Below are 26,298 nucleotides of genomic sequence, written 5' to 3' on the forward strand. Positions count from 1 at the left end.
TCTCACAGACATCCCTTACTTCGCTCCAATGTGTCAAAAAATCCTTTTTGTTCCTTCATGCTTTTTCCCTTGGAGGTATGAAATTTGGTCTCATCCCCATTTTACAGGGAATTGAGACAGAGGTGAGGAGGAAACAATATAACAGCCAGATTTTTGAAAGCTTTCAAGTCACCAAAGAAACTGTGAAATAGTGTGTAATTTGTACATTTGAAGAGAAGAACAAGGCAAGGTCTTTACGTCTCAAATACAAATGGAGCTCTGAGAGGCTCGAGTCTGCTGATCAAAGCAGCTGCAGGAACAGCACCCCAAACACCAGGTCCCTAAACACAGGCATAAAGGTTACTTTTGGAACTTTAACTTCCCTCAGAGGAAGTTAAAGGCTCCTGTCTTGCTCGTAACTCTCTGAAAAAAATCTACACTGTACAATAACTCAAACTGGAGCTCGGCCTGCTCAGAGAGCAAAAGTAAATTGAGGCAGTGTTTCAAGGTCTCTGAACAGCACATGTAACATAGCAGCACATGCAGTGTCAGTTTATCAGGAGTACCACGCCACGAATACAATCCATGTTTATTCACAAAACGCAGAGAATCACTGAATGTAAATGTAACAGATACATTTGGTAATGTGTCCTTAAAATAGGGAAAGCAGCAGGCAGCACAGGAGCTCTGGGGTAGGTGAGGAGATGAAGAGTGCTCCCACTGAGCAAATGGAAGGCAGGTGGAGGTCGGCATCCCTTGATATGGAGCTTATGAGTGTCCTCCTGCAAGGAGAAGACATCAAAGTTCTAGTAATTTTTCCAAAACTGCTGATTCTAGCAGTGCCTAAAGTCAAGCTCTTGTCCTTTGACATGAAAAGGATAACACAACTTTTAAGAAGTTCTAAATTATTAACACATAGATTTTAAAAGACCACAATATAGTGTAAAAATAAAACAGGGAAGCAAAATATCCTGGGATATCAACATACCTCCACTGGTGGTATTTCAAATAGGCATAAATTACATTTCTCAAAAATGTACGTTGGCTGTAGAGTTAATGGCAGTCATCATTCCCTCTGACAACGTGTGGCCAACCCTTCCACTATTCTGTCCAGAGCTGATACTGTAGTATCGAACAATTTCACAAGACATGTCATTTTCATCCTACAAATATCAGCACACTGGTACTTCCCCCAGATCCTCTAGTCCAAGTTCTCTGCAAAACAAAAGAACAAAAACCCCACTTTCAACATTCTTGTTTGCTACATCTCCTCAACTGTTGATTCACAAATCTACGTCCATTATAATACCATTGCAGAACTTATCCCTCCAGGCTAGTATTTTAGCACATCCATATCTCCCTTCCCCCTTCTCTACTGCAGTCTCCACAAGGCAATAAAAGAAACCACTTTTGAAAGTCCTCACAACTGTTTCCTGCACTTCCTAACTTCTGTGACAAGACAGAGGATGATTGTTTCTTCTCTCCACTTCTGACATGACTGCCATTATATCTAAGGATATCTTCTAAAATTCCTTTCCATCACTCTTTTTGATGGAGATAAGAGTCCAATGAACATCAAAGAATGAGAAAATCACAGTATTTTCTTTGACAGTAATGGTGTTTTTAGGAGATGTTTACATTCTTAACAATTACCAGGAAGCAAGTCTCCCGTGACCAGGTTCCTGTGATTGCATTCAGTGATCAAGGCCAGGTTGGATGGGGTTTTAAGCAACTGGGTCTAGTGAAAGATGTCCTTGCCCATGGCAGAGGGGTGGACTAGATGGTCCTTAAAAGTCTCCTCTAACCTAAACTATCCTGTGATCCTGTGACTGTATCTTACTAATCACAGCCTTTTTGATGACACAGAGGTATTTTGTGCAGTATTTATGTTGTACACTCACGGCTTACAGGCACATAACTTACGAGTTGTGTTGTTTGTATTTTCCTGCACCGTCCTTCGCCTGACAAGGTCTTGCCCTATCACTGAGGCCTCTCTGTGATATTACGTTACAATACAATGATTGAGATCTGAGGCTCAAACCATATGTTCTCCCAGATCAAATTCTTACTACATTGTCCTAGAATGGCAGATGAATCCAGCCCTCTACTCTTGCAGTAACGGGGAGCAACAGGACAGTATCGGTAATGCTAGAACCAAGTATTTTAGGTAGCAATCTTTTCAAGGCACAGCCCTTCTGCTTAGCAAAATACAGATCTGCAGCTGCTTCCCAGGTGCAAGTTGATACAGACACCATGCTGATAATCACTGATAACCTTCAGCTTGCACCCAAGTGGTTAAGAAAGCAGAACACCTAAGGGAAAATGCTTACAGATGATCAGAAGCACCCATCTTGTGTTGGTGAGTCAGCCCACAGAGAGACTCAGACTTCCTTGGTTCACCTGGAACTGAAGAGTCTTAATCCTGTGGATACACAGTACCCATCTATGGGGACAATACCTCCCACTGTATCTCCCCTCTCCCTCCTTCAGTGGTGCTGGTGTGTCCCCTCCCAGGCTGGGTAGCCTGGCTGTACCTCTCTCTGGAGCACTCCCTGTTCCTCATTTGGGGTTCTCTAACGTCAACTCTGAGGTCAGGCAGGCAGGGCCCCCTCCCAAACGCAACGGACTATAGATAGCTGCTGCAGCAAGTGCTTTTCATTACGTACCTCCCCCTCTCAACCCAGTGCGGGTGGGAGAGGCATGGGGCCCCCGTGCTGCTCTGCTACGTGTTTTCTGTTATTTGGGGTGAGCTGCACATTCCTCACATGCTTTGAATGTCACGTGGAGCCCTGGGGAATCCTTAGAGGAGTGGGACATACAACAAGAAATCTGGAGGAGATTTCTAGCTGTGACAGCAATCAGGCTCCAAAACACCCTTCCAAACTGAGAAGGACATAGAAAATCCCATCTGCTTTCACATGAAAGCCTGCTGAAGTTGTGAGCGATTACAGGATTTTGTATCTGTGACAGCTAAGGATCAGACGCTCACAGACCCAAGAAGGGCTGCACACTGCCTTCTCATCCTTTACCCTGGAAATCTGACCTCCACTCCCTTCCTGGAGTGCAAATGTGGTACCTTGTACTAAGGACAGGAAAGTAACCTCCCAGCCTGCTCTGCCCCTACCCCCTCAAAACAATTTGGGTCTGTATTAAAGCCAAGATGCCCAGTTCATGTTTCAGTGTCATCTCAGAGTTTGCAGAGAAGATTGTTATGGATATAGAAACATATGACTGAAAGGACTTCCTGGGATGGCCGGAGGCACTGACCTCAGTGGCCATTCCCCAACTTGCTGCCATGCATTTATTCCACCACAACTTTCAGGCTGCCAGTGTAATTGGAAATCCCGCAGGTTCTGAAGGGCCAGCAGGGCAGGCTAGCATTCCCTGTAAGTTTTAACCTGCAACTAAAGCAAAATAAAATTTCCAGATCCCAGAACTACGACAAGATCAACAAAATGATGAACAGTTAAGAAAAGGGAACTTGAAACAAAGGGAAGCCTTCATGCCTGCAGAAGCTGAACATACATCTTGAATACAAACAGAAATACGGGAGCTCCCGTATTGTTCTGCATCCCGTGCTGTAACTGTGGTCGCTGTGCTGGCTACCTCAGAATCTGCCAGGAATCACCTGGAAGGCAACACTAATAAAATACAGGTCAGAGAAACACTTTCATGTGGTTGTTAAGTAGAGCACTGGGCTGAGGACTGAGCTTTATAGTCCCACTTATAAATATACATACTGACCATTCTCTTTAAAACTGACATTCTGAGATTGTAACTTAAAGTGAAATACACTAATTTGTGGATTGCAGGATGTGTAGCGACACTGAATAGAACAGCACGTGCAACACCCATGGCATCTCACATAGCTCAGACTACCACGGCTCCTCTATAACTCCCAGTAAAAGTCCTAAAGAGCACAGAGCCCCGCACGGAGCGCTGTACGGAACAGCGCACCCCGGGACAGAGCCCTGAGCCCGCTCCCCCCGCCGGGGCCGCCGCCGCGCTCCGGGCGCTCCCGACGGGCGGCTCCTCCTCCTCCTCCCCGACGGGCGGCTCCCGACGGGCGGCTCCTCCTCCTCCCCTCCGTGAGGCTCCCGACGGGCGGCTCCTCCTCCTCCTCCTCCTCCTCCCCCTCCTCCTCCTCCTCCTCCCCTCCGTGGCGCTCCCGACGGGCGGCTGCGCTCGAGGCTCCCGCGGCGGCGCCGGCAGTGGCGGGGCAGGCCCGCGAGGGGGCGCGCGCTCGGCGCGCTCGGCGCGCTCTGCGTCCGGCGCGGGGCTCCCACTTCCGGTCGGCGCGGCGTGCGCGGGATGGGCCGTCGGCACCGCGAGTGACCCCCGGGCCGTGAGTGACCCCTGAGCCGTGAGCGAACCCCGGACTGTGAGCGAATCCCGGGCCCCAAGTGCGCGGGGAACGGCCCGGGAAGCCTCGGCCCAGCTGCTTTGGAGAGCGAGGGGAAGCGGAGACTGGGACGGAGGGGGATTCGACGGCGGCGGGCACTGCCGTCCCCTCCCCTCGGAGCCCTCTTGGCGCTGCCCGGCCCCGCCCTCCCGCGCCGGGCGCCCTGTGCACTTCTCGGGACACGATGTTGGTCGGAAGCGGCAGCGCCGTGTCATTGTCCCGGCAGATCCAGGGCACTGGCGGCAGCAGCGCCGTCAGCAAGTGCTCGGCGGCAGCGCGGGGCTACATCCAGGACCGGTTCCTGCGGCTTCTGGCGGGGCGGCGGCGGCGGCGGCGAGCGCCGCTTATCCACCGGTGAGGAGCAGGCACTGCGCCGGACCTTTCGCTGCTCCGGCTGCTGAGCCCCGGTGCCCGGGGGGCGTGGGAGGGTATCTCGGACTGCGGGGGGCCAGGAGTGACAGGACAGGGGGAGGAATGGCTTCAAGCTGAAAGAGAGTAGGTTTAGGTTACGTATTAGGAAGGAGATCTTCCCTGTGAGGGTGGCGAGGCCGTGGCTCTCGGGTTGCCCAGAGAAGTTGTGGCTGCTTCATCTTTGGAAGTTTCCAAGGCCAGGTTTGACGAGGCTTGGAGCAACGTGGTGCTTGGAGCACCCATGGCAGAGGGGTGGAACGAGAGTAGCTTAAGGTTCCTTCCACCACAAATCCCCATGCTCAGAGCTGTCAGTTGTGCAAGGCACAGATTCTCAAACATATTTTAAGCAAACTACACAGAGTGGCAGAATGGCAACGTGCAGTGCACTGTCTCACAGTCGTGTAACCTTGTTAGGCTGTTAGTATAATGTTACATGACTTCTGGACCAAAACTGAATGCTTTGTCCTGAGTAAAATGTGCCACCAGACTGGTTCCTAACTTCAGTGTCTAATGCTGCTGAAAACTAATTAATATTTGAAAACATACTGTTAATGTAATAACATCGATAGTTTTTTCATTAATTCCCCAGAATGTTACAATTTCCATAAGGTATTTGGTGGCTCTGGGAAGCAATATGTTTTGAATCAGTGGTGTCTGACCAGGAGGACTTCTCCAGAGCTTTGTATGACACAAGCATGTTTTAATGTGTGTTTGCAGAGGGCTCTAGGCTGATGTCGTTTTGGAATTTACATAATTCGAGGTGACTAGTTTAATGCAATCCAAATGACTGTGAATTGCCAAAGGAGTTGCATTCAGGGGAAAATCAAACAGTGGTGTTCAAGCAGAAGCTTGCAGGCCTATGAAGATGAGTGTGGCTCATCAGGAAACCTGCATTGGCTTGTCACACAACATTGGCATGCCAAGCTGAATTCACAGGGAGGGTTGTGTATTGCATTTATCAACACTGTCATCAATTTTGGGACATCTTAGACTGTCAGGTGAAAACTTTGTCCCCATGAGGCATGAAGATGATAACATGCTTGTTAAAGGGGTGATAGGAGCTGGGATATAGCCAGGTGGATATAGGATGAAACTAACTGAAAGAGAATGCCAAGAAACAAGAGGCAGCAATCCATGCCAGACTGTGGAAATGGTAAATGCTTTCCAGGAGTTAGACTGACTTAGTTCTGTTCATTCAAAAACCAAAGAACGGAATTCCTCTCCTAACTTTGCTTTTCTTCCCTTTTTTCTTCCCTTCTCGCTACATTAGCACACACTCATTAATTCTGTTGTTGCAGCATATGATTTGGGGCAGGAACTCAGGTATCAACCATCTGCATTGTAGGGGAGCATCCTCGCTGTCTGGATTCATACATTTTCAGTCAGCAAATATTTACTTATGCAAAACAGAACAGGTCCAGCTAGGATATCTGCACATTTTCTCTGGGTTACCCATAGTCCTGATGGGTAATGTGCGCACTGAGTGCAGGAGATCTGTATTTATTAGCAAGCTCTAGAGATGACAAAATCATCTCCCAGTGCAGGTCTATAAACAGGGAGTTGTTGGGTAGAAGCTGAGAGAAAAAGATCTTTATTTTTTTTAAATGAAAGTTGCCAGTGCTGGAGAAATCGAGTCCCTGGACAGTGATTACAACTGAATTTGTTCCTACAGGGGTTATTACATCCGTGCCCGTGCTGTAGATCACTGTGTTCAGGACTTCCTGCTGAAGACACAAAGCCTACCCAGGACACAGGTGCATTTTATCTGGGGCTACTGGCATTTCCCACTAAATGTGTGTAAAGTCTTTCTGGCATCTGGGCAGTAACTCGCACTGGCATCTGTTCAGATCCATTCCCATCAGGGCACAGAAATCTGACTGTCAGTACTGTGGCTGTCCATGTGTCACTTTGGCAGAAGTATCTGGGAGGGGGCAATATCCTCTGCCTCTTGCAGGAGGTTGCCTGATTTTGTCACTCTACAGATGATATTTAATATTTTTCGCACCTAGATACTCAAGATGCTGCTAGAGTTGAGTATAACTTTTTCTGATGCTTTCTCTGCAGATCCTATCTTTAGGTGCTGGTTTTGATTCCTTATACTTCCGTTTGAAGGATGTGGGTCTTCTGCGCCACACTGTGGTATATGAGGTAGACTTCCCAAATGTGGCATGCCAAAAAGCCACTCTGATCAAAAGAATGAAAGAGTTGTCAGCACTGGTGGGAGACACTGGAGGGGAAGGATTAGGTATGGCATTCATGGAAGATTTCTTTTGTGCAAAATGTTTAGAAGAAGTAAACATAGCTTTAGCCTTCAAAAAGTGACAGATTATAGTAGGGGGACTATGAAATTGTAGATAAAAAGCACGTTCATTTTATGAAAAAGTTGAAACAAATCATTTGTAAGCATTGGGAGATAACAAGAAGCCAGGATTTGTCAGGAGCTGATTATACCAAACCAAAGTCAGGTTTTTTCTGTTACAAATTCTGAAAGGGTGTGTCCAGCTTTGAGTTCACTGGTCCAAAAACAGTGGCAAACTGTAGCATGTCCAGTGGGAGGTGATGAGGATGATGAAGTGATGGAGCAGGTGATATAGGAGGGGGAGGCTGAGAGAACTGGGTTTGTTCAGCCTTATGGGGAGGAGTTTGGGAGGGAGGTGAGTCTTAACAGCAGTCTTCAGCTTACCTATTGGGAGAGGTTAGAAAAGACAGAGCCACACTTTTCTTGAAGGCATAAAACAAATAGTCAAGGGACAATGGTTGAAAGTTGCAAAAAAAAAAAAGGAAATTCCGGTGATGTATAATGAAAATGTTGGGGAGGAGATTGCACCACATGAGTAGTTAAAAATGGGAACAGATTGCCTAGAAAGCAGATGGAATCTTCAGCCTTGGAGATAGAGCTTGACTGGACAAAGCTTTGAGCAACCTGATACAGATAATTGCCATGAGGAAGTATTTGTACGAGATTACTTTCAAATGTCCCTTTCACCCTAAATTATACAATGATTTATGGCCTTGATGGGTAAGAGAGAAGGTTCGACTCTTAAGTATCTTGACTGTAGTAAAACATTAGTCATTCTGTTTCCTGACTTTTTTTTTGCCCTCCAAGGCAGGAGAAAATGAGCCTTGTGAAACTACTGCAGAATATTGTGCAAGCTGAATGCTAAGGGGCAAAAGGAGGAATGTAAAGTATCTAGGAATGCTAAGGGGCAAAAGGAGGAATGTAAAGGATCACTAGAGGTTTCTCCTGCATCTGTTTTCCTCCAGGATTTCCTGTAATGCTCTAGATGATAATGCTGTAGAAGGTGAAATGTCATAAACCTGCAGGAAACATGGGGACTTGCAATAAGATGAATGAGAGTAGGAGTTTGACGTAGTACACAGATGGTCTGGAAAACATGGAATGAAATGCAGTAGGGACATATGTAAACCACAGCATTTAGATGGTATTAATCAATTTAAAGACAGATGGAAGACAGCTATAGAGTGTGAGTTCCTGACTTCCAGGTCTTAGTGAGTAGCTCTTCCATGAACTTTTTCATGTTCTTCCTAAATCCATTCACATTTTTAATATTGGCAGAGACCTGTGGCAAGGAACTCTGTCCATACCAAGAATCTTCAAGTACTCAAGGGAAGGTGTCGGATAGTTGGAATTACCCTATTCCCTGTGTCCAGAGGTCAGGAAGGAATGGATGGACAAGTTAGAAGAGAGTAGAAGGGAACACTCTGATGGGCTTCTGCAAAAGGCCGTTTTTTGGCTCCAGAAGTGTACTTTGAGAACAGTGTAGGTTAACTGTCCTCAGGACAGATACAGTTGTTGGGTTGCAGAGACAGAGTAGGTGATTTCTAAAGGTACTTTACAGTTTGCTTTGTTAATGATGTGGTTTTGGCTGAAAAGGTCAACAGGCCATAGCTTACCATATTCTGATGGGGTACAGAGGTATAATAATACTTACAGATCATAAACTGGAACTTATTTCTGAGGATGGTGATCTGTGAGTCAGGTCCTGGTGTTTGCCAAGAGCTAGCATGTGCAGTTTCAGGACTCAGTACCATTATACAGAAATGAAATCTGTTTAACAAACAAACCAAGCCTAAGAAACCTGAGAACAGTTTTCTGATTGTGAGGGAAACCATTGAAATTATACCAAAGCAAGGGTGCTTTCTTAGCCTAAAGTGAAAGGTGTATAAATGAGAGCCCTTTAGGTTTGATTTTGAATTACAGTGGTTCTAAAAAATTCTCTTAAAGTAAATATAATAAAGTTTTCTTGTTATAGTAAGTGTAGTTCTATGAGAATTATATTATTTTTCGTAATTCTATGAGAAATCTGTAGGTGAAATTTGCATTAGGAGTAATGGAGTTTTAGATTTGCAGTTAATGGATCACATAGCACTATCCGTTCATGGGTTATTTAATGATGGGGATTTTCTTGTACCTGTTTCAGAGAAATATAGTTGATGGATGTAGCCTTGTGAGTGATTGCCTGTGGGTTTGATTTTCATGTTCGTCCCTTTTGGTCTCAGTATTGCAGCAGCACCATAGTGAGGTTGTATCATTTTTGTCTCCCAGGAGCCATTACCTTTTCTGGAGAGGATTATAAATTACTGGGAGTGGATTTATCAGAGCTGTCTGAGCTGGAGAGAACCCTGGAGGAAGCGGGACTGAACAATGAAATCCCTACCCTCTTCATCGCAGAGGTGGTGCTCACCTACATGGAGAACACCAGGTCAGCTGGATTCTCCTCTCTTACCCAGGTGGTAAAGGGAAAACAACGAGCTTCTTTCTGAGTACATCACCTTGGGCTGGGAGATGTGTTCTCTTGAAACTAAAGCCTTGGGAATTCTGTGGAGTCCCAAATAGCTCCTTACATCATCATTATGATGATGTAATTGATGTCCACACGATAGCCTAAAAGGAAGGAAAAAAAGAAGGAAAATCTGAAATGAGCAATTTTAAGGTTTTTGTTCTTCTCATGACCTGGATTGTGTGTGCAGATGGGGAGGAGACGTTCATGAGTGCCCAGCACAGCACTCTCATTTGTGTATTGCCACTTGTCAGAATGCCTTAATAGCACCTTTATGGTGTTGCAGGAAGATACACTGCATCTGTCCTGTGATGGGTGTGCCCTCAATTTAATTTCTTATGCACAATCTCCCACAGGTCAGATGCCTTGATTCAGTGGGCAGCAGAGCATTTCCCTCAGGCATGCTTCCTGGTGTATGAGCAGGTGCACCCAGAGGACCCTTTTGGATGTGTCATGCAGCAGCATTTCAGCCAGCTGAACTGTGCGCTGCGCTCCCTGGCACAGTACCCTGACTGTGAGGCACAGCAGAGGCGCTTTCTGGGAAAGGTATGCACCTGCAGCTCAAGGGCATGCATGAAGCATGATTCATCTGAGGAAGATTGGAACACCAAGTGTTTGGTCAGTTATGGGCTGAAGCCTGAAGCAAACAGGGCTGAGGTACTGCCTTTTCTGGTAGCATGACTCATCATTAGAAGGTGCTTCCAATTGGCTTGCACCCTACTGTCTCATGTGGGCTTAATGGGTTCCTCTGTGACTTTTGATGCACTAAATTAAGTTTTTAAGAACTTTACAGATGAGAGATCTATTTTCACCAGTTTTTGGGCTGCTCTTGCTTTATCTAGACAGTCTTAGTGGCTTATGCAGGTGTTTAATTTAGGGTCTTTGTTTTCCTGTGGGAAGTGAGTTTCTATCTTTCCAGAGGTGATGACTTTGAGGGATTTGTCTTTTAGGGCTGGACTGACTGCAGTGTCATGGATATGAATGAGTTTTTCACCTGTTGTATTCCAGAAGATGAGCAGCAAAGAGTGCAGACTCTGGAGCCTTTTGATGAGTATGAGGTAACCCTCCTTTATTCTGAAGATCAGGGACCTGGCTTTGATATCATAAGGTACCCGCAATTTCTTATAGTTGCAATTCTGTACAGAGCTGCTGAGGCACATGTATTCATGGAGGCAGAAAGGACCTTGGATCAGCTTAGTTTACACAGAGGCCATGGGGAGCTCCTGGTGAAGCAGCATGGGAAGAAGTCTCTCCTTGATCTTAGAAAAGCTGCATGTTCCTTCCAGTCTCTCAAGGAGACAGGCTTGTCATAGCAAACTACTTGGTAGTATAAAAGAAGTTGTACATGGTAAAAGTTGGCATGGATTCAAGGGACAATTACTTTAATGAAAGAGAAATCCATTAAGGATTACTGAATACATAAATATACTCCTGATGTGCTGCTCCTGACTGCAGTTGGTTGAGAGCATTCCTGGGGAAAGCAAATGCACTTGTCCTGCTCTCTTCCATTTCCATAGACTACTCCATTGTTTGTCACTGTTGGATACAGGTTACTAATTTCTGATTTTTTTTTTGTCTGACTTTATACAGCCATTCCTGTATTAATGATTGAAATTCAACTATGACTCTATTCTTTGCCATTTTTATGTTAACTGCTGGCAACATTTCCAACTATTTGAAGTCTAAAAGTGAAGATAAGTGCAAGATAGTGAGTAACTTTGAGCTAAATATCCTGTGGAATACTTACTAGAAGTTTCCCGTTTGATTTTATGGTTCTCTGTTTATAATTCTAGAAATCTAATAGCTATAGTATGAAAACAATTTAATGTGCTTGAATTTATTTTGCCAACATGGTAGGAGCTGCTCTGCTATATGAATGCAAAAGTGATGACTGAAAGTGCTGGCAGATTTGCTAAGTGGTTTAGAAATGTCTGGTAGAATTGTTGTAGGCCATTGCTCATATAGTGAGAAGGTAAAGACTTGGTGAAGACAGAGGAGGTTAATGTGCGTGAGTCCGAGCTGGAAATGTGCACAGGAGTAAACGATGTGATAACAGAGAGCTCTACAATTAGCCTCTGAGAGAAAGATTAAGTAAGGTCCAGGTCTTATTGGAAACAAGCTTGGTCAAATTAGATAAGAAATGTAAAATAGACACCCAGTGTGGAGGGAGACCAATTTTTAGAGTAATTTGCTTAGGGACTAATAGTGGATTCTTCCATTTTCAGTATTTACATTAATTTGTGGATGTCACTTTTCAAAAGATGCTTTTTACTTCTAATATGGGTTGGGGCAGTGAAGCTGATAACATGAGTTCTTGTGCCTAAATTCGTGTTTATGCTTGCTAATCACATAGTTGGCTGAGTATATCCTAGCATGGGAATGAACACACTCAATTCCCTAACGTCCATAAACGCCAGGGTGAACTCTCGTTGCTACTGGCTTCCTGTACGTTCCTTTTGCTTGTGCTTCTGCCTCAGAATGATTCCAAGGCCAGACTGAAAATTATGTATTATTGTCCAGCACGGACCATGTTGCACCTCTGAACATTTGTGATTTCTTTGGAATCACTTATATTCCATGAAGTTTAAGAAACCTTAATCCCTCTGGTATAAAGATCTCACTCTTTTTTGTGATCAGAACTGAGAAGCATAAAGGGAAGTTGATTCCAAAAAGAAAAACCTTCGCATGCAACATATAGTTAAGCTATGGGATGCATGTTGGACACATTAAAAGTTTTTGTGAGTTCAAAGAGCAACTGGATAGGTTCATGGATGAAAAATCCATCAAGGATTGTTCAATACAAAGACACAATACAAAACTTCTTGAAGATCCCTGGGCTGTAAATTTTTGAAAGGTGGAGTGAGCAAGGTGTTTACCCACCTGTTCTTTCTCTGATTCACCCCTCTGATTTTGACCATTGCTGGAAACAGTGCTAGGCTGGGTTGGTATTTGATTTGGTCACCCTGGCTGTTTCTGCTGTTTGCTCTTAGATTTTGAGGGGGATTGTTTTTTTGTTTGGGTCTTCCTTTCTTGGTTTGTTTGTTTGTTTATTTGTTTTTTCCTTTGGGCTTGCTACAGGAATGGCATCTGAAATGTTCTCATTACTTTGTGTTGGCTGCATCAAAGGGGATGGAACCTTCCTGGACTCCGTTGTTACCCAGTATGACAGGTACACACCAAGTAGTTTTCACAGTGTTCTTTTATCTCATGCAGGCTTCTCTGAGAGGTTTTAGGAGACATTGAAACCCTGGGAGGGGCGGATGGGGTGCTGCTGTCTGGTAGCTTTCTTCACTCCTCCACAATGGTTCTGCTGTCTAAAGCAAGGCCAGAGCTGTGGTTCTGATCACTTCCATTCTTTCAGTTTATTGAACCTCCCAGTCTGAACAGCTTGTCATTTTTTCATACATGAGCTCCTCCAGTGCATGGCTGCAATGCCAGCCTACCCTCCTGTTTTTGGGATCTCCCTTTCAAATTTATTCCTGGTTGCCTCCGTACATGGCTCTCTGAACCACTCTCTCCTTCCAGCTCCAAAAAGGTTGTTCTGTTTTCTTTACTGCCCTGTCCAGCAGACCACTCGGAAGTCTGTCATGAAGCTGTGCTTTGCTTTGTTATCCCTTGTGGGTGCAATTGCACCTGTAGTATTTAAATCTGTATGTCACTTCTTTTAGATGGGAGAAAAGTGGTACAGCTGGGGAAAAGGCAAAACCAAGATTGTGTTTCTGAGATAAAAATTATTTGGTGGCAGTAGCAGTCCAAGAAATTCCTGGTTTTGTCTGTTTGTTTCCTTTTTCAGCATAGAAAGCAGAAGGTTATTTATAACCTGTTTTATACCACTAGTCTTCACAGTACAGCACCACAAGTAGTTCTAGCTTCAAGAGAAAGTTGAAATCTGTGTTCTAGGGAGCAAGAAAAGCAGCTGAAAAAGGATAGGGCGGGATGGCCATTGAATCCATGTGTTGTGTCTCAGCTGCATTTGAAAATGTAGTGAAATTGAAGCTAAATGAATGCGGGTGTGGTTTAATGTACTGTGTGATTGCTGCTGGTCCTTAAGTTAAATCCTTGAAGGCTCCTAAAGGCGTAGTATCTATCCTTAAATTAAGAAAAACAATCTGACATTTGCTTCATGGTTTTTATTACAGTGAAGACATTTGATTCGTTAGAGACAGGAATAGGGTCTTTCTGCTGCTGTCTCTGTTGTATTCAAAACTGATAGCAAAAGCCTTCAAAGTCTGGTAAATTGTCCATGCTTAGATATTTTTTACTGGGAATGCAAAATGTATGTCTCTAATAGCAATAAATGCCCCAGTTATCCTCTCAGACGGACTTGGGTCCCAGTTCAAGAGAGTGCAAGTACTAAATCTTCCAAAGAAATCGTGGTAAGTATATTTTGTGACATGAAAAAACTCCTCCGTCTTTAAATGATCAGTCTGTAAAAAGGCATTTAAGCCCAAAGAGATGAAATTTCTTACTTCATCAAATGATAAAGTAGGGTCTTGTACAAAGCAACGATCAGTACAGGAAATTTTTCTGATTATGGCATACAGAAAATGGACTGCAAGCTGCTCCTCCTGCACCTCATCATCTCTTACAACACAAGAATAAAGACCTTGATTTAAACAGAAGGCGCAGATTCCAAACTGATTAAAAGAAAACAATGTGTACAGTGTATAGGTGAGCCAGAGTCCTGTGCTAAAAGTTTGTTTCATGCTAAGAGATACAATATTTAGAGAGAAAATATTTAGATAACTGGAAATACTGTCCTATAGTAGGACCATTCGAATTAACAGATTATTTATCATGCTTCAGAATGTTATTTCAGTGCGTCTGTGAAGATAGGATCAAAGTCTGGCAAGAAACTTTGAAATCAGCTTCCAGGTGTTTCTCCTTTTTCTGCTGTTCTGTGTTGTTTGTGTAGCCAGATATGGTCTTAATCAGACAGGTGGTCCTTTTGAAGGTAGTGCAGTGGTTTATATCTTGCTGCAGCAGTTTAGGACACTGCAGTCTCTTGGCCAGTCTTAGGTCCACCTCATGAAAGCAGTCTCAGAATTGCCAGGAGCTGAGTGAGCAGGGTAGAAGTTACAGTTGGTAAAGTAGTAGTTTTAACCATTACATCCTGATTTCTAGGGCATTTCAGATTATCTGTGTGCACTGTCAACTTACTTCTCAGTTTTTTTCTTCTTGAAAAGATGAATGGTCATCTTGAAAAGATGGCGTGCTTAATCTCTTACTTAAAATGTAGTCCTTGGTTTGTATTTGTGCATAAGTTCTTTGTTTCTCTTTGGCTTACAGTTCCTCGTCATGCTGGTCCTGTTGGGATGGCTGGGAGTGTCCCTGCAGCAGTATGTGCAAGGCTCTCAGGAAGTCCTGGCCTGAGACGTTACGGTCACCACTCCGTTCTTATAAAACCCGGCGTGATTCTTACCACGGGAGGCTTTGGGGAGGAGAATGGACAACACTGCCGCATGAGAAATTTCCATGTGCTGAGTAAGCTTGCAGGCTACTGGAAAGCTGTCTGTGTGACACAGAATATTCCTGATAAAAGATGGGGTGAGTTCCCATACTGATGGCAAGTACAAGGTATCTTTGTGCTAAAAGTGAAGGAAAGTCTAGTGAAAAAGTGATGTCATGGCACAGTGATGCTGGCAGTCACAGAGATCTGAAGGTTCTGGTTGCTAAATGCTGGATCCTGCCCTTTGGTCACCACAGCTCCATGCAGCGCCCCAGGCTGGGGGCAGAGTGACTGGAAAGCTGGAAAAGGACCTGGGGGTTCTGTTTGACAGTGGCTGAACATGAGCCCAGGTGGGCAAGAAGGCAAATGGCCCCTGGCTGCTACCAGTCTAGTGTGGCCACAGGCCCAGGGCAGTGATTGTCCCTGTCTGCTGGGCACTGCAGAGACACCTCGAGTGCCTTGTCCAGTTCTGGGTCTCTCACAGAAAGAGGGACATTGAGGGGCTGGAGTCATAGAATCATAAAATGGTTTGGGTTGGAAGGGACTTTAAAGATCCTCTAACTCCAATCCTCTGCCATGGACAGGGACACCTTCCAGTAGACCAGGTTTATCAGAGCGTGGTGTAGAACACTTCCAGGGATGAGGCAGCCACTTCTCTGGGCAAACTGTGTCAGGGCCTCACCACCTTCACAGAGAAGAATTTGTTCCCAATATCCCATCTAACCCTGCCCTCTGGCAGAGGGAAGCCGTTCCCCTTGTCCTGTCACTCCAGGCCCTTTTCCAAAGTCCCTCTCCAGCTCTCTTGGAGCCCTTTTAGACACTGGAAGGGGCTCTGAGATCTCCCTGGAGCCTTTACTTCTCCAGGCTGACAGCCCAGACTCTCTCAGCCTGGCTCCAGAACAGAGGGGCTTCAGCCCTGTGATCAAGCTAGTAGACTGAACTTTTTCCAACAGCTCCATGTCTTTATTGTGCTGGGGGCACCAGACCTGGATGCAGAACTCCAGGTGGGGTCTCAGAAAAACAGCTTAGAGGGTGAGAATCATCTCCGTCGACGTGCTGGCCACCCGTCTTTTGATGCAGCCTTGGACATGGCTGACTTTTGTGCTGTGAGCATGTACTGCTGAGTCATACTGAACTTGTCCACAAACGCCCCCAAGTCCTTCTCCCCAGAGCTGCTTTTTGATTCTCTGACCAGTCTGTATTTGTGCTGGGATTGCCTCAGTTTAGGTGCAGGACCTGGCCCTTGGTCCTGCTGAACTCCATGAGGTTGGCACAGTCCCACCTCTCCTGTCCAGATCCCTCTGGATGCCCCTCCCTTTCCCTGCAGCGCATGACCACACCAGACAGCTCCTTGTCATTGGCAAATGTGCTGGGGGTGCCCTCGATCCCACTGTCTGTGTCACCTACAAAGATATTAAATAGTGCTGGTCCCTCTGGAGACCTGAAGAGCAGCACTCATTACTGGTCTCCACTTGGACCCTGAGCTGGTGACTGCAGCTCTTTGAGTGAGACCATTCAGCCAATTCCTAATCCACTGAATGGTCCATCTGTCAAATCCATGTCTCTCCAGTTTAGAGACTGGTTGCTGGGTGGCATAGTGTCAAATGCTTTGTACAAGTCCAGGTAGATGAAATCTGTTGCTCTTCCCTCATCCACCACTACTGTAAGCCCATTGTAGTAGTGCTGAGGGAACTGGTGGGGGGAGGGCTCAACCTGGAGAAAAAGAGGCTCAGGAGGAAGCTTCTCACTCATTACAACTACCTGAAAGGAGTATGTAGCCAGGTGGAGGTCGGCCTTTTCTCCCAGGGGACAAAGGACAGGACAAGAGGAAATGGCTTCAAGCTATGCCAGGGGAGGTTTAGGTTGGATATTGAGAAAAATGTCTCTAAGTAAAGGGTTGTCCATGCCTGGCACAGGCTACCCAGGGTAGTGGTGAAGTCCACATCCCTGGAAGGATTTAAAAGCCATGTGAAAGTGGCACTTGGGGACATGGTGTAGTTTTGACCTTGAGAGTGCTGGAGGAATGGTTGGACTTGATAATCTTTAAGGGTCTTTTCCAACTAAAATTATTATAAATTTCTTGGAAAAAGCATCCATGTGAACCATGACATTTTGTATCTCCACAGGTGAGAGGTTGTACCATACTGTGTCTTGTCTCTCAGACACTCTGGCCCTGGTCGTAGGAGGACGAACATCCCCATCGAGCGCAGGCTTGGGAATGTTGTGGCTAAAGTTCCCCAAAACTTGTAATGCTTCAGACCCAGATGACGTTTCAGTGAAGCCTGTAAGTCTGCAGCCTGCTGCTGAAGCAGCAGCTTCACGTTGGAGACACAGCACAACTGAAATGACATTTAAAGGTAAAAAGCCTGGAAAGAGTGGAAATGGCTGTAGGTATGCAGGATCTTGCACTTGACCTTGTTGAACTTCATGAAGTTCATACTGATCACTCCTCAAGCCTGCCAGTAGGAGAGAAATTAAGAGGCTTTGAGATCTCTTCTTGACACTTGAAATATGGTAATTTTGAATTTCGCTATCTACATCCCCAGTGGCAAGTAGGATTGAAACCTGCTGTAATCTGCTGTAATCCGTTCTGGAAGACTGATTCTAGGAGATCATCTATGGCTGAAGTTTTTCATACTCGATCATGCCAGAAATAAGTTTTGCTCTCTCTGAAGGACATTTTTTTAGGGAGTAGGATCCCTAGCTCTTTATCCAGAGGTCCTTCAGAAGAAATGTTACTTTTCTAGTAGCAATTGACAAACACTCAGTAGTTGTGAACGGCTCTAGAATTAGGTCCTGCAATAGCAAGCTGAAGGTTGATCCAGTAAAAGATTCTGGTTGTAAGGGGCAAAAACTTAAGCAGTGGCATTCAGGAGCTGAAAGCTAAGGTTGCCATTCCTGCAGCTGGCAAGCAACCCTCCAAGGGGAGCAGAAGGGAATTGTTAAGCAGTTGTTAGTCTAGTCTGGAGCACACTTTCCATTTGTGGAGCAGTCTTTAATTAACACTGTAGCTTCCAGTCAGAATTTTATATCAAAAAAAGCAAATGCTAAATGGGTAAATAAAATTTTGTTAATAATACATTGGGGTTTGTCTTCGTCAGGCTGTATTGTTTCATCTTATTTTTGCCTTGATACTGCTTTGTAGCTGAAGAAAGTGATCAACACTGGTGTTACCTGAATCAGTGAAAGGACAGGGCATAGTGCAGTGAATGCATGTCCTTGACATCTACCCAAAGTACTGTTGCACCCTTTTTGTCAGCTTCCCTTCTATACAAACAGAAATTTTTGCTTTTGTGACATACCAGATTCTAACTTCTCTTACAACCTGGTTGTCTGTTTCCACAGGTGAGCAGTACCTGTTTGTGTATGGTGGCCGCTCTGCTCTGGAGCCTGTGCTCGGGGATTGGTATTTCCTGCACACTCCAGAACTCTCCTACACTGCGGTGAGAATGTACTCCATGGTGATTAGAGTTAGAACTGACTTCTAAACATCCAGCCTTTTATTCTTCTGTGGAGAATACAGTCTCTACAGAATAGTGGAGGTTGGAAGGGACATCTGGAGGTCATTAGTCCAGCACTCTTGCTTAAAACAGGTCTAACTAGAGCAGGTTGCTCAGTATATTGTCCAGGTGGGATTATCTCCATAGATGGAGACTCCACAATCTCTTTGGACAACCTATTCCAGTGCTTGACCACCCTGTTAGTACAATATGAGGGGGTTTTATGTTTAAGTGGATTTTTTTTTCTATGTCAGTTTGTGCCCATTGCCTCTTGCCCTGTTGCTGGATGCTACTGAGAACATACTGCCTCTGTGTTCTTTCACCTCTCCCATCATGGACCTGTCCAGCTGTGTGCTGGCCATTTTTACAGAACGATACTGTTAGAGACAGTATAAAAAGCTTTGCTAAAATCAAAACCACCTCCATATCTGCTGGTTTGCCTCAGTCAACTAGATTGCTGAATGTATCATAAAAGGAAATTGAGCTAAAGAGGACTTACTCCCTTGGTTCCTTACTGGCCACCAGTCTGATGTAACCCTATTTATTATAACTCTTTGAGCCCAACCTTGTACATAGCACAGTTATAGGATGAGAGATGCATAGTTGCAGGAGGTCACAAGCTAAACATGAGTAAGCAATATCCCACTGTTGTGGGAGGCCAACACTGTGTCTTCAGATACGTACCCAGAAATGCTATCTGGTAGACACATGAATTGCTTCTTTTATTTTCTACAATGTTCCTTATCTCAGCAGAACTACTGTAAAATACCCAAAGCTGATTGCTGAAAAAGAGGTGGACAGGGTGCCATACAGCTGTATAGAGGTATGCAGCAAGAGTGACCAGGCCACATACCTCACAGGGGAAGGTTTTGAAGGACTTCTAGCTATTGAATCTGGAGAATGTTCAAGATAGAAATAAATCTTCTAATATCTAAAATACTGTTGCAGAGAAGACAAAAATTGTTCTCCATTTTAACTTTGAGTAGTACAGGGAATCAACGGGACACTAAGGAAAGCTATTGATCTTGAAGCTAGCTGAGTCTGCAATAGACTGCCTAAAGAGGTGAGAAATTCTTGTCACTGCAGACTTTTGGAAACTATTATATAAACATCCATCCATCCAGGTGATAACAGATACAGTTTCATTTCTTTTAGGGGAAGGTATGGGCCAAGTGGCCTCAAAACTCTACCACTTACTTGCTGTGATATTCCTTTAATGCCTGATTGCACTTTTTTTCCTTCAGTGCTTGCACTAAAGGTTTTCTGTCTGGATTTTAGTCCGGCAGTTGAGCTTTTATCCCACTCTGTGGTTTGAACAACTGATCACCAGCTTTGCTGGTCACTGCATTAGTCTACGTGTTTGTAAACAAACTTGTAGTTCCCAGGTGTATGTCTTGAGCAGAAAGCAGCATGCAAGAATACAGATAAAGTTACCTCTAATAAATGTGTGGAAATAAACCCTCTAAAGACTGATTATATTAAATGTACTAAGGGCCAGAGGTAGTGTAAATGGAAGCACTTAGCGGTCCCTAGAGGAACATATGGAGAAGGTTGGGTGTCAAAAAACTCAATCACAGAGGAAAAGGTCATTTAAAAGCCTGGACATTAAGCAGACACTTAGCTTGCCAAACTTCAGCCTTGTGTTTTTTTTAGATTGCTGTTGAGGGTCCAGTCCCAGAAAGCCGCCACTCTCACAGTGCCTGCAGCTGGGAAGGAGGAGTGCTGATCGCAGGAGGTCTGGGAGCAGCTGAGCAGCCCTTGGGTTCAGTTTTCCTTCTGAGGGAGCTTGAACATGGCTTTCAGTGGCAGACAATAGAGACACACCCTCCTCTTGTCCCAAGGTAAGCAGAAGGCATTCATAGCATCATAAAACAGTTTGATTTGGAGCGACCTCTTAAGGGCCAACTGATCCAATCTTCCTGCCATGAATAGGGGCATCTTCAACTAGACCAGGTTGCTCAGAGCATTCAGCAGAGAATCTTCAGCCTGTGTCTACCAGCCTCCCTTGCTAATGGAGTTCAATCTCATTTTGAACTCATAGGTATTCACATACTGCACATGTGCATGAAGGAAAGCTTCTGCTCGTTGGTGGAGTATGGTTTCATGCATCCTCTGTGCCAGGCATCACTGTCATTGACTTAATGACTGGTCTCTGCTTGGACTATGTGGTTAATGTGGTAAGTACTGAAAGTTTTCTTTCAGGGTAAGCAGTGTCCTGTGAAGGAACGAGGTAACTTTACATAGAAGAAGGATCTAATTCCAAAGTGCTCTTACCCAGCACGGAGAACATAGCAGCATTAAGAGAGGGAGAGATGGAATGTGCAGAAGACTGGAGCACATGGAGCTGCTCTGTTTCAGACAAGGGGCACCAGAACTGAAATGGATGCAAGCATAGTCACTTCAGGATGTCTGTGGAGGAAGGGAATAGATAAACCAGAGGCTAAGTTAGTGTTTATGGAGGTCTGTGGTATAATTTCATTGAGAACTTCTTGGTGGCAACTGCAGTGTGCTATAGCTGCTGCCTGAAATATGAGAAAAAAAAACAGCATGAAAATGCTGGAAACTCCACTGTAACATAAAAGCTTCCTGTAAGGATGATTGAACCAGATTGCTCAGAGAGGCTGTCGTGTTTCCATTATTGGAGATATTTGAAACCTGACTGGGCAAGGTACTGATAAGCCTGCTTGAGTTGAGCCTGCTTTTGAACAGGGTGGTTGGACTGGATGATGCTCGGAGAACCCTTCCAACTTTTAACTATTTGGTGGCTTTCTTCTATGAATCGCTGAAGAACAGTCATACAGGTGGTGTCACACAGCAAGGTTTTGGCATACTCTGGATAAAGCTTGGTCTACGTCTCTGAGTAGCTCTCATCTCAGGTAATACTACCTGGAGTAAAAGAAAGACATGGATCTGTTGGAGTAAATCCACAGAAGGGCCACAAAGGTCATCAGAGAGCTGGAGCTGATCTCCTGTGAGGATGCACTGAGAGAGTTGGGGTTGTTCAGCCATAAGAGAGAGAGAGGGCTCTGCGGAGACCTTAGAGCCTCTTTCAGTACTTAAAGGGGGGCTTTTAAGAAGGGTAGGGACAGACTTTGTAGCAGGGCCTGTGTGATAGGACAAGGAGTGATGGTTTTCATCTAAAGGACAGTAGCTTCAAACTAGGTATATGGAAGGAATTTTTTATGAAGAGTATGGTGAGGCACTGCCAAAGGCTGCCGAGAGAAGCTGTGGCTGCCCCATACAGAAATGTTCAAGCCCAGGTTAGATGGGGCTTGGAGCAGTGTGGTCCAGTGGAAGTTGTCCCTGCCCATGGCAAGGGGAGTGGAGTGAGGTGGCCTTTTTTAAGGTCCTTCCATCCCAAACCATTCAGTGATTCTATAAGAACATTTCTGTTGCTTGACAAGTTTTTATTTATCTTTTATGTAAAGCAACAACATTCTTTTGATAACTGTATACATTGAACCTGTCATTGGTGAAACTGGAATTTGTGACAGGTCAGTTTTTTATAGTGGATGTGTGCATCTGGTTGACCTTGCAGCATTTTGCTGAGGGTATAAAGCATGAAACATGCTTAATTGTAGCTTAGTTTTCAATTATTGTCTGTAGCAGAAATTATAAGTGGCCTCATATCCTTTAGATAAAATAGACTGCCCTTGCTGGACAGCAGTGAGGATGGGTGCAGTGATAATGAAGTTGTATCTAAAAGAATATAACTCTCTTGTTTACATTGAATAAGCGGATACAGATTGATTGGTATCTTCCTTTGCTTATGAGCTGTTTGTTTTGACTTAACGTGAAACTCTCTAGGCTTTTGAACCTACCAGTTACATAGGTAAGCTGTGGAACTCCTCGCCACAGGCCATGAATACCAAAGATTTACATTGAATCAAAAAGTGACTGGCTACCTTCTTGGGAGGAAAAGCATTAAGATTCAGGGAGTACAAAGACATTTTCTCTCATTAAAAAAAATCACTGAACTGCAAGTTGGTGGGTGGGTATAGTAGAGCAGTACACCTCAGGGGTTACTTGTTCCTGTATTCTCTATCTGGTTTTGCCCACATTCATGGGTGGTACGGTGGACCATGTGAAGTCCTGTATGTTCAACATCTCCTTTCCTTTTTCAGGAGCATCTGGAGTGGCCATTAATGCTACATAATCATAGCAGTGTCTTTCTGCCAAATGAGAAGGAGTTGTTGGTTATTGGTGGTGGTGGAAACTGCTTCTCCTTTGGGACACACTTGAACCCAGAGCCTGTCGCGCTGAGCCTCAGCAGCATCCTGATCAGTTGCTGAGTGGGACCTAGCAGGGCTGAACCATGCTACTGTGCTGTGGGGAGACATCTATTCACTATAGGTCCAAAAGCAGCACAGTGTTTCCACAAAGGTTTTGTATCCAGAATGCGTTTGTGAAGGTGGGATCAGGAGGGACAGTTACAGCAAGGGATTCACACCTGTCTCGGTTTTGGAGACAAACCTCCAGGAGAAAACACTCTGGAATGAGTGTCCCCTCCAAAGGGAAAAGGGCCTCCCCTTTTCCTCCACCAATAAGACAAGTGGGTCACAGCAAGTGAAAATGAAAAAAAAAAAACCCAAACAAACTGTTTATTAACACACACGCAAAACAGGGTAGAACAGGGTTAAAAAAACCCCAAACCCTCAAAATACAACAAATTCCCGGAGAGGGAACAGACACCCGGGCTTGGACCAGCTGGGGCCACCCCGCGGGCTCCCCGGACCAGCGAGGAGGGAAGGGAGGCAGTGAGGCAAGGGGAAGGAAAGGGAAAAAAGAACAAGAAAAAAACTCCACAGAACCTTTTCCCAGCTAGCTGGGACATAAAGGAAACCAAAAAGTAGCACAGTGCTCCCGGCACACCTCCTCCCGAGCCCTGCCGAGACCCGTGGCTCCGGCCCCGCCCCCCGGGTCCATCGTAAAGAAACAGCGTCCTTGGGCACTGAGCGGACGGGTAAGGAATAAAGCAGCTTCATAACGTCACCCCAGAACAACACCTCACTGGCCTTTGCTTTTTTACAGCTCTTTGTGTTCTGTAAATAAAGTACCTCAAAAGCAGCTGGCAGCAGTAGTCCTTAGAGGTGAAGAGCAGTGTGGTTTGGGGTTGGAATGCACCATAAAGATGATCCTGTTCCACCCCCTGCCATGGGTAGGGAAACCGCTAGATCAGGGTTCTCCAAGCCCCATCCAACCTGGCCTTGAACACTTCCAGGGATGGGGCAACAACAGCTTCTCGGGGCAACCTGTGCCAGTGCCTCACTACCCTCACAGGAAAGAATTTCTTCCCAATATCCGATCTAAACCTGTTTTGTCTCAGTGAGAAGCTGTTCTCCCTTGTCCTGTCACTCCAGGCCCTTGTAAATAGCCTCTCTCCATCTTTCTTGTTGGCTCCCTTCAAGTCCTGCAAGGCCACAGTTAGGTCACACCAAAGCTTCTCTTCTCCAGGCTGAACAATCCCAATCTTCAGCCTTTCCTCATAGCATAGTGATGCTCCATCCTTTTGATCATCTTGGGGTCTCCTCTGGACTGGCTCCAACAGCCCCACATCCTTCCTGTGCTGGGACCCCAGAGCTGGAGGCAGCACTGCAGGTTTGGTCTCACCTGAGCAGGGCAGAAGTGCAGAATTCCCCTTCCCCTGCTGCCCATACTGTTGGATCAGCCCAGCACACAGGGCCAGGGCATGTCCAGGCTCTCATTCACCAGCACCCCCAAATTCTTCTTGGCAGGGCTGTTCTTGATCTCTTCATCCCCCAGCCTGGATTGATGTAGGGGGGTGTTCCTGGTCCACATGCAGCGCAAACACTTGGTCTTGTTAAACCTCATGAGATTCCCACAGGCCCTCTTGTTGAGCTTGTCCAGGTCCGTCTGGGTGGCATTTGGTCCTTCAGGATGTGGAGCTGCTAGAATGAATCCAGAGGACCCCACAGAGATGCTCGAAGGCTGGAGCCTGTCTGATCTGGAGACAGGCTGAGAGAGCTGGAGATGTTCCAGCCTGGGGAAGAGAAGGCTCCAGGGAGACCTTAGAGCCCTTGACTTCAAGAGAGCTGGAAATGGACTTCGAACAAGGGCCTGGGGTGCCAGAACAAGGGGGAATGGCTTCCCTCTGCCAGAGGGCAAGGTTAGATGGGATATTGGGAACAGATTCTTTGCTGTGAGGGTGGTGAAGCCCTGGCACAGGTTCCCCAGAGAAGCTGTGGCTGCCCTGTCTCTGGAGGTGTTCATAGCCAGGTTGGATGGGGCTTGGAGCAACCTGGTCCAGTGGAAGGTGTCCCTGCCCATGGCAAGGTGGTGGTTGGTACTTCCAACCCAAACCAGCCTGTGATTCCATGAAAGTCTGACTGCAAATTGGTTGTTGGATGCAGAGAAATTGTTAACATTTACTTTGCTTTATTTTCTTCTCTGTTTCTTTTCTCTCATCCAGTATTTTTGGAATTTGTTTCTATTTATTAAATTATCTCACCTTATGAGTTTCTTTGTCACTTTTTTTCCTTACTGAATTGCCAGCTGGGGTTAAAACACAAGACCCTTCCCCAGCTCCATTGCCCTTCTCTAGATACAGTCCAGCACCTCAATGTCTTTATTGTTGTGTGGGACCCAAAACCGAATACAGCATTCAAGGTCTCACCTCACCAATGCCCAGCACAGGGGCATGATCACTGCCCTTGTATCATGGAGGCTCACGAAATCGAGACAAATCATCTGTTCAAAAGAGATTCTATTTTATGAAGTAGTTAACCTCCCCCCACTCCCAGCAATTACAGATCCAACAACAACTGAAAACAGATTCTTGATGTCAAATGAAATTGTTACGACCTGACTGACTTAAAGAATCCTGAAGGTTTCAGCAGGGCAATGTGGAATGGACAGTCATTGTGCCCAAGGCAGCAAGGGCTCTCCCTTGGGCTCCTGTGGACTCCCAGGTACCCAAAAGGGAGTTCTGACTGCCCCAGGATGACACACAGGGGGCTCTGCCTGCCCCACACTGTCACAAAGAGGGTTCTGGCTGCCCCATGATGTCACACAGGGGACTCTGCCAGGCTATAAAAGGGGCCCCACAAGAACAGACAGTGGTTGCTGGGCACAGCAGTCTGGCAGTGTCTTGGCAGACAACAGCCTCAGCCTCTGCCTCCCCACCAGGGTTGGATTCCCATCACTGGGACACCGAAGGTCACTGGGGAACATCTTCACCAGCCTGTGCTGGTGACCTGAACTGCCAGGGACGGTGCCATGGGGTTCCTCAACATCTTCACCATGGGTGAGCTGGTGGCAATCATGATGGTGGTGCTGCAGCTCATCCTGGTCACTGCCATGCTACGGGACAAGTGTCTGTGGGTAGGCGGCCTCTGATCTGCTGTGTGGGTTGGGCTGGGCTGGGCCATGTGGGTTTGGGGTTGGTGTGGCATGCGTGGCAGGACAGTGTGAAGCATCCTGGGGAGCTCCTCTTGTCTCACCCCTCTGTGGTTCTTGCAGAGGTTCCGTCAGAACTCAGAGCATCCAAGCACAGTGAGAGGCCGGCTGGAGGGGCAGAGCAACGTGGACAGGGCACAGAGATCAGCAGACACTGAGCTGCCCCATGGCAGTACCCCACGCAGTTCCATGAGCTCCAGGAGGCATTTCCCAAGGTTCATCCGAAGCTCTCGGGACTCCCAGGCACTCTTCGAGGAGCACCGCAAGGAGCTGGAGGCACAGCTGGCCCAGTGGCGATGGGGCAGGGGGAGCACCAGGGTGGTCCATGCTGATGTGCAG

At 45.9% G+C, this 26,298-nt stretch overlaps 1 protein-coding gene and 1 long non-coding RNA gene across 2 annotated transcripts; one reads left to right on the plus strand and one right to left on the minus strand.

Annotated features, from left to right (window-relative positions):
• Nucleotides 1-556: 556 nt before the first annotated feature.
• LOC116440465 lies at nt 557-3,266 on the minus strand. The gene is made up of 2 exons (XR_004238591.1): nt 968-3,266; nt 557-761 (listed from the first exon to the last, which is right to left on the minus strand). It is a non-coding gene; the product is annotated as an uncharacterized LOC116440465 (long non-coding RNA).
• Nucleotides 3,267-4,240: 974 nt separating this feature from the next.
• LOC116440453 (tRNA wybutosine-synthesizing protein 4-like) lies at nt 4,241-23,093 on the plus strand. The gene is made up of 13 exons (XM_032101302.1): nt 4,241-4,735; nt 6,465-6,546; nt 6,857-7,037; nt 9,360-9,516; nt 9,951-10,140; nt 10,545-10,652; nt 12,673-12,763; nt 14,884-15,141; nt 17,170-17,400; nt 18,389-18,486; nt 20,197-20,384; nt 20,585-20,720; nt 22,668-23,093. The coding sequence occupies exons 1-13, from the start codon at nt 4,566-4,568 to the stop codon at nt 22,833-22,835; spliced, it is 2,058 nt and encodes a 685-aa protein (XP_031957193.1). The 5' UTR covers nt 4,241-4,565; the 3' UTR covers nt 22,836-23,093.
• The last annotated feature ends 3,205 nt before the right edge of the window (nt 23,094-26,298 follow it).

The sequence above is a fragment of the Corvus moneduloides genome, chromosome 2, assembly GCF_009650955.1.
Source record: "Corvus moneduloides isolate bCorMon1 chromosome 2, bCorMon1.pri, whole genome shotgun sequence".
Taxonomy (NCBI): Eukaryota; Metazoa; Chordata; class Aves; order Passeriformes; family Corvidae; genus Corvus; species Corvus moneduloides.